This window comes from Cyprinodon variegatus, unplaced genomic scaffold (genome assembly GCF_000732505.1).
Source record: "Cyprinodon variegatus isolate N-32 unplaced genomic scaffold, C_variegatus-1.0 Scaffold184, whole genome shotgun sequence".
Taxonomy (NCBI): domain Eukaryota; kingdom Metazoa; phylum Chordata; class Actinopteri; order Cyprinodontiformes; family Cyprinodontidae; genus Cyprinodon; species Cyprinodon variegatus.
In genome coordinates, this window is record NW_015150637.1 from 177095 (window position 1) to 185573 (window position 8479).

At 41.6% G+C, this 8479-nt stretch overlaps 1 protein-coding gene across 1 annotated transcript; it reads left to right on the forward strand.

The window, feature by feature from the left end:
• Positions 1–18: 18 nt before the first annotated feature.
• On the forward strand, positions 19–7791 carry cdr2l (cerebellar degeneration-related protein 2-like). The gene is made up of 5 exons (XM_015379013.1): positions 19–97; positions 4201–4313; positions 4460–4608; positions 6202–6366; positions 6524–7791. The coding sequence occupies exons 1-5, from the start codon at positions 19–21 to the stop codon at positions 7446–7448; spliced, it is 1431 nt and encodes a 476-aa protein (XP_015234499.1). The 3' UTR covers positions 7449–7791.
• The last annotated feature ends 688 nt before the right edge of the window (positions 7792–8479 follow it).

Below are 8479 nucleotides of genomic sequence, written 5' to 3' on the forward strand. Positions count from 1 at the left end.
AGGAGGAGAAGTTCATCGATGCTCCGAGCTGGAAGGATGGAGGAGTTTGTAACAGAGGAGGAGGAGCCGTGGTACGACCAGCGGGACCTGGAGCAAGGTGAGGGTGCATCTATAGATGGGTGCGTTTATATCGTGAGGTTGTCAGTGATGCATCCCAGAATCCTCCTGCTGTTGGAAGTGAGTGAATGCTGCCTCTTGTTTCAGCTCCATCCTGGCACCCAAACACACCATCCATCACTGAACAGGCGCTGAATGCTGCATTCTGGCCTGCTCTTTTTGACAGGATTTTAGACTGTGAGACACATCCTCAGCTTCCAGACAGAAAATGCATTAGATCAGGTTTTCAGTAATGGATATGCTTCCAGGATATGGCAGGCACCATTATCATCTAATCAAACTACACAGCAGTATATATAATTGCTTACTTCCTGTCCAGATACAAGCTCTGATATTGGTTCTAAGTAGAGCTGCACGATCATATTTTAACATCTAGGTCTGCAGGTCCTACCCCAGCCTCCATGGGGCCCTAAACATAAAATTGAGTTGGGGCCCTCTGCTGCCATAAATATCTAGTACTAAATTTAGATAATTTTCACACCAATTCTAAACTAACTGCTGCTCCAGCAGTGCTGCTTACAGTCCCCTTTTATATGCATCATCTAGTGTTATAAAAAAATTAAAGTCTTTGATAAACAGTAATTTAAAGAAAAACAACATTGTATTAAAACGCACATATTTAAATGAAATTAACAATAAATTCTTAGCATGAAAATGAAATTTAAAAGTTGATAATTGGCTCTGAAAACTATGTAAATATATGTAACTATATGCAAAAGCTCTATTTAAAAGTATAAATGACCTCTACCCAAACATTCCTCTAATACTATCAACTCCCTCTGATGACATCACTGAAGGATCTGACATCCAGCTATGTATTTAATACTGATCTCTGCCAGGTTGCTGCTGGGAGATCTCAGGTAGTTCTTTATTAATTAAATTGTGGAAAAGCTCAATCCTGCAGATGCAACAGTGACAGTGAGAGTGCTGGCCAGCCTGAATAGCTACATGAGCATTTGGGTCGAACCCTGAACTAATTTTTGGAAATGTGAGTTAATGAGGTCATGTGTGCTTTCAAATGGCTTAAAGGTTTTCCATTTCTGAAGCCAGTGAGCTCTCATAACCATAAGACTGGTCTCCAAAAAAAAAAAATTATCATAGAGAAGTTCTTCTTCCTGTATGTGAGTCTGACCTCAAATCAATGTTTTTTCATTTAAAAGTAATGATTTCCACATTATTTTAGATATGATGTAAAAATACATAATTTTACTAGATAGAAAAAAAAAAACAAGAGGATAATAATGAAAACCAAGGGGATAAAAACCATAAAATTATCTGTGACTGTTAAGGAATTATATCCCACATGGAACAAAGGAGTTTTTCAGTTTGTTTGGGTTTTTAAATCTTGGACACAAGGGAAAAGGGTCCCTGGTTTCCCACAATGCCTCAGGCCTTCCTCACTAGCTGCTGTACATGAGCATGGGAAGATTTTCCATTTTATTAGAGAAAAAATAAACTCTAAATATCTGTTTCTGATGTGTATATTGGTAATATTATGATATCTCTAAATATTTTCAGATATCTAACATGCATCAGAATGATTACCCATATTTTTATTCCCTCTGGTTTATCCCAAAATGTTGACCCATTAAGAGCAAGTTTATGTAGATAATTGAAAATACTAGAAAGCTGCACTGTTTTTTTTTGTTTTTTTTTCATCTGAACAGCTGAATGTTGTTCTTGTATATTGCTCAGAATAGTTGTTTTCTTTTGCGTATTTATTACTTACTTTATTTACCATTTTAGTTTTAGAGGCTTAGCTGTATTACTAATGCAGTGAAAGAGCTGAATTGTTTGAATGTTAGGGGGAAAAAAGCGGAAATCTTGATGCACAGGAACGGTGAAGGTGAACACATTTTTTCCCACGATTTATTTTAAGTGATCTAAACTGTTAATTGATGAAAATGTTCAAATGCATGCCTCAAATTTGACCTGTGTGGAACCCCTGTCTGATAAATGCGTGTTTGAATCTTGCTCTTGGATAATTGGCAAGCAGCTGAGATCAGTGCTTCCCCTTAATGATTTAAATGGATGCAGAGCTCTCATCAGGGGTAATGGAGCTCTGGTGCATGTGTCCTCCTTTTAGCTGCCAGGCTGTCCTCAACATCACCCCCATCTCCTGATCACCTGCTGACCCAGAGAAACAAAGCAGCTTTGCACCTCATTAATGCATTGCACATCCATATAGAAGAGTAGAGCAGGTGGATTTGACTCTCTTTTTTTTTTTTTTTTTGCTTTTACCTTAAATCTGTTTCTTTTTTTAATGCCGTTATTCAGAACTGAGATTGGAGACATAAAATGCCCTCCTGGTTGAGCTGATTAGAGCTCCAGACAAAAAACCCTCCTTAGTTGGAGCTTTCAGGCTTCAGGGTCAGAGCAGAGGCATAATCGCCCTGCTTCCCTTTCCTGCTCTCATTCAATTTTACCCCAGAAATGAGGCTGTTACGCAACATCTGTGCAACTGTTAAACCCCTTGTGTGTTGGTTCTGATCCCACAAACCTCTAAAGTGTGCATCTGTGCAGATGGCGTGGTGTTGAGGTGATGTCATGCTTGTGTTACCGCAGCTCTAGGGGACTGAGTGTGATTCACACATCCCAGCAGAGCCACACAGCAGAAGATCTCTGATGCTTGGACTTGTTATTCTCTCTTGCTGTTCTCCTCTTTCAGGGAGTTGCATAACTCTGGACAGGAGATTGCAGCAAGACTGAAATGCAGAAATGATAACTCAAAGATTTCTGCTGCTTTCAATAATGATGGTGTTGTGATAAATGGTAATATAGAGATTCATGACAAGGATCTGCTGGTGTGTTCCTGTCAATGCTCATCATTGTGGTGAGGAAACACTCCCTCCATGTTTAGCAGTTGGTCTGAGTGACTGTTGTTTCAGCTCCAGCTATGGATGCCCTGCAGGCTTCTCTTCCTCCTGTTCGCTCCTGTTTTAATCTTTGAAGCCTAATCTGTTCTCCTTTCTCTGTTTTTGATAATGAATGAACGAATTTCAGCGGGAATGGAGCCGAGCTATTTGATGCTCTGCTGTAACAGAAGCAGAATACTGCAGTGGTTCTCAATAATCCCCGTCAGACAGAAAGCTAATGTTTTATATTTTTAAAAAAACATACACGGTACATTCCAGACATCTTTTCTGGGTTAAGATCTTTCCTAAAAGAAAAAAAAGGCCCTGCATTGTGGGCAGCTCATCTTCAAGTTTTTTTTTTTTTGATATATTTAGTTTTACCTTCTGCTGACTTTTCTACTTTTCTGACCTTGTTTTCCTAACGCCCATCCGATTAAGTTCAATATGTGTTCCATAAATATATTTGGAGTTATTTTTAAAAAGGCAAACTGCAAGCAGATAGTTAAACTTTTCATTTAGCCGATATTTTTGTTAAAATCTATTGTTTTGATGCAATATTCTAATCTCAAATGTCAAGGTTTTTTTTATTAGCTGGAAGTAAAAATATAATAGCAGGAATAAAGGCTTGCAAACATCAGTCTATATGTCATTAATCTAATTTTTTTCTCATTGACTCGAGTTACTTAAAGGGAGTTTTGATCATATTCTACCTTATTGAACGGGTCTGTATTATGCTTAGTTTAATCTTTCAATAAATAAAGGTGGTTCGGACCTTTCAATGCTACAATTATTTAATTATTTTAATAAGTCCTAAACTGAAAAGTAGAATATGCCTTTATATTGTTTTCTGATAATTATGCCTGGTTTTACCTCAAATAAACTGATTGTTGTTTTAATTCTGGATTTCTGAAATATCCGTGTTCTGGGAATAAACCTGTGAGGATATTCCGCTCTCCAAAAGATGCCGTTTTTGATTTAAAGCGTCAGATCTGGGATGCGCCTCCAGTTTCTGCATGAATAACAGTTTTTATGGTAAACAAATCTCTAACTGAGCGTTTATAGTTAAGAATCCACCCTTGGACCGAACTCATCCTTCAGATTTAATAGTTCTAATCAGGTCGATCTTTCCCTTCGGCGACCGCTCTCTCAAAGCTACAGTTGCTGTGCCTTCATAACCTCCACTGAGTATGAGTGTTGATGTTTCTCTTCCTCTCTTGGTTACATTTAGACCTGCATTTGGCTGCAGAGCTCGGCAAGACTCTGCTGGAACGCAACAAAGAGCTGGAGGACTCCCTCCAGCAGATGTACATCAACAATGAGGATCAAGTGCACGAGATAGAGGTATCATCAATCAAGAAATAATTCTGTTTGATTTAAAACTGTAACCTTTTTATCTTAGAGGCTTGTGCATTTCCTGCTGGATGATGATCTGTCAGATTAATCGTTGTTGTCCCTCTCTTTGTGACCAAACCGGTTTCATCTGGCAGTACCTGTCCAAGCAGCTGGAAATGCTGCGGGAGATGAACGAGCAGCATGCCAAGGTGTACGAGCAGCTGGACGTTACGGCCCGGGAGCTGGAAATCACTAATGAGAAGCTGGTTCTGGAGAGCAAGGCTTCGCAGCAGAAGATAGACAGGTGATCTTCCTGTAGCCCATAATGAGACGGCCACACAAGGCTGTCATTGGTTCATGTTGAGGTTTTAACAGGATTTTAATGAATCAGGATGAAGAGAGAATCTGTCTCTGCCTTCTTCTGCCTTTAAGTACATTTTTTTGGAGGGAAAAACTTGTACTGATTTGGACAAGTTAATGTTTTTAACATTTATTGTGCTGAATGTTTAAGACAGTTAGGTTAGGCAAGCAGAGATCTGAGAAGCAGCTGAGGGGCCCTCAGGAACTCTGGAGGAGCTGTGGAGAAACATCTCTTAAAGAAATCTCCTTCGCAGCAAAAAATGCCTTCCTGCCAACATAAAAAAAGTTATGCTTTGCAGATGAATTCACTGCACTTCATCCTGAAAACATCAGTGAGGCAGGGTGGTGGCTGCATCATTATGTGAGGAGAGTTAACTTGAGTATGGATGTGGTAGATGATTGATGGGTGCAGTGGCGGTGAAGGGGTAAAGCCAAATCCTTGTAGAGAAACTTGGTCTGTCACAACTTTGAATCCCACCTTGTTGAACTTTGTCACATGTCTTTAATCCCATTTCCAGTCTGTCTACTTAAAAAAATAATCGAATAAAGGGCAGCCTGAAAAATAATCTTTAAAAAAAGGTAACTGATGGAAAGAGGGATGGGCCTAAAGGAAAACAACCAATCAGAGGCTGTAGTGGCAATCATTTTGCTTCCCCCTAATCTCTTATTATTTAATCAATCATTAAACCTGGGAAAGCAATCTGTGCTTTATAGGAGATTTTTCACTGATTTCAAACAAGCTCAAGGTAAGTCTCTGCACCTTGAAGATCTCTGGAGAGATGTTTACTGACAGACTGTTTTTCATCTTGAATGTAAAATGCATATTTTGTTGGCTTTAATTTATTTTTTGCTCTGAGTTAGTTGTTCTTTTAAAAAATCTCCATTAACTAACTAAACATTTTACACTTTGAATATAAAGGGTAGGAGAGAGGAACCCCAAAAAGGTGGTTCTAATCTACACAATGCCAAGCCAGCAGGGCAGGATATTCAACGCATGCTGCAGTATTCAGACTCTAAAGTGTGAAAACGATAAAGTACCGGTATGTTTATTCTTTCTCTCAGTGACATTATATCCCATCATGAGGGATGACCAATTTCATTTTAACTAAAACATGCAAAAAAAAAAACCATCACTTTTTTTTTTTTTTCAGTCGATATTGAACGACAATGTGGTAGGAAATGTTCTAATCTGCTGAAGTGAAACAGGGAACCTTAGAAGCAGCCATTATATCCTCATGATCATATAACCCTTCAGAGGAATTTTAGAGACTGAGGCAGGGCTGGTATTTCACACTCCTGTTTGTGTCGTTCCTCTTGTTCAGAGGTTTTGTTAATCGGATATTACTTGTTTACAAATCATGTTACGGCAGCTAAAGGCTAATTATACCCCTTCAATAGGCGCCTCTGTTCTTTCTAAGCATCTACCCTCACAATAAACAGTGGCTCATTTCAGCTAAAGGAAAATAGAATGACGTCACCTCACGAATGAACATAACGAGCTTTATGTAAGTTTAATCCTAGCTGTTTGTTCACTCAGGTTGACTGGCACCATGGAGACCCTGCAGAGTCAGGTGGACGGTCTCACGGCCCGGGTGGAAGAGCTGCGGACTCTGGAGGAGCTGAGGGTGCTCAGAGAGAAGAAGGAGCGGCGGAAGACCGTCCACTCGTTCCCGTGCCTCAAGGAGCTCTGCACTGCTCCCAGGTCTTCAACAGTAACACACAATATAATCTGGCTCTGCATGGCAGCTGTGATGACAAATGTTGCCTTAAATGCAGTTTATACAACAGACTCCAACTTTTGTCCATTTTAGAGGAACCTGGAGACCAAATGTTTAGATGTACCATATTTCTTTCTTTAGATATGAGGATGGCTTCCTTCTGGCCAACCCTGGGAGTGTAGACCTGGTGGAGCGGCAGCCTCTCGATGCGGAAAATGATCGCCTCAGAGAGATCGTATCGTCCCTGCACTCGGCCATGGCCTCGGAGAGGTCAAAGCGTGAGAGCGTGGAGAGGGAGTGTGCCGCTGTGCTGCAGGAGTTCGAGCAGCTGGAGCAGCGCCTCCTGGGCGCAGAGGGCTGCAGGCTGCGGGTCCAGGAGCTCGAGGCTGAGCTGCTGGAGATGCAGCAGCTCAGGAAGTCCAGAGTGTGTCTGATCGGGGACATGGAGGACGGCTTGGAGACGCTGCTCAGTAACGGCCCTGAGACGGACAACCTGGAGGAGGAAATTGGACAGGAAAAGGGAGGAGAAGGAGCTGATGGAGGAGCTGGGCAGCAAGGGGGGGGCCCGGTGCGGAAGAGCTGCAGCGATACGGCCTTGAACGCCATCTCTGCCGTTTCTGGTAGACGCCAAGGTGGTTACCCCCTCCAAGGCAACGGAGCTCGCAAACGGGGCATGTCCATCCTGCGGGAGGTGGACGAGCAGTACCACGCTCTGCTGGAGAAGTACGAGGAGCTCCTGGGGAAGTGCAGGCGCCACGAGGAGACCCTGTGCCACGCCGAGGTGCAGACGTCACGGCCCGTCTCCAGAGACCCCTCCATGAGGGAGTACAGCATGATCTCAGCGGAGCCTTCCACATCTGGGGCCGGGGCGGCCCCGCCCACGCCTCCTCAGACCCCCTCCACCCCAGAGGCGCTGGAGGGGATCAGCAGGCAGGTGGAGCAGGTGGACAAACGGCTGAGCCAGAACACGCCAGAGTATAAAGCCCTGTTCAAAGAGATCTTCTCACGGCTGCAGAAGACCAAGAGGGACATAAACGCCCCGAAGAGCCGAAAGACTCACAAATAACCCCCACCCCATCCGCCCATGTAGAAACAAGAAGCCCAAACTAATTTATAAGGCATTACCTCACAGTTCAACTGCTGAAGAGTAAGAATACTTGATGTAAAACTGCCAAATGTTATTTCACTGCACTGGATGTTTTTTTAGGGGCCAGAGATGAGAAGGAAGGAAAATGTGGTTTGGTGACATTTTTGTTGAGATGTAGAAGCAATGATTGCCTGTTTGTTACAAATCACGCTGAAAAAGCCAAATTGTTCCTGAAGCAGAAATATTGACAGGCTTTGGAAGCATTTCCAGCATGTATTTGTTTATATTACTAAATGCTAAAAAAATAAAATAAAATCAGAAGCTTTAAACCTGAAGCTAATCTGCAGTTTCTGCTTAGTTTAGTTTTCCTGGAGATGATGAATCCAGAGCAGGAAATGATCAATATTTTCAACTTCTTCGATATAAATCAGTGTTTTTGATTTGCACACTGTTCATTTGAACTAATATCTGCTCATAAAGTCACTACAAATTGAAGCACGTGCTTTTCATAGATACCTAAAAGCTACATCTCTGCACAATTTATTTTTTTAAACCACTTTTAGGAAAAACTTTAAAAAACTTTGAAAAACTTGAACTTCCTTCAAATAATATGCCTTGGTGTAAACTTGGCTTTCAAACAGTCTGTTTCTATCCACTTTATTAATTTCACTAGAACCACTGACAACCATGATGCAGTCACTGGCATACTTGGTTTTCAAAGTATTTAATCTGATGAAACATGGCTAAATAGGAATAAATCCTCTTAAGGAGCAGCACATTTAAAGTCCTTGGCAACCATCTTTGAATTTCTAACAGGGAAATGCCTTGCGTTTTCTTTTATACCTTATAAACCTTAATTTGCACTTATGCAGAGTCATCTGCAGTTACCTCCCAACAACCCCCCCCCACTTCAAAATCTACAATTGCATACACTCACCGGCCACTTTATTAGGTACACCTGTCCAACTGCTCGTTAACACTTAATTTCTAAGCAGCCAATCACATGGCGG

Bases quoted from the DNA above. Each gene is read 5' to 3' on its own strand.
- cdr2l (XM_015379013.1), top strand. From the start codon at position 19: ATGCTCCGAGCTGGAAGGATGGAGGAGTTTGTAACAGAGGAGGAGGAG. The intron at 98-4,200 runs GTGAGGGTGCAT...GGTTACATTTAG, and splicing joins CCAGCGGGACCTGGAGCAAG to ACCTGCATTTGGCTGCAGAG. The intron at 6,367-6,523 runs GTCTTCAACAGT...TTCTTTCTTTAG, and splicing joins GAGCTCTGCACTGCTCCCAG to ATATGAGGATGGCTTCCTTC.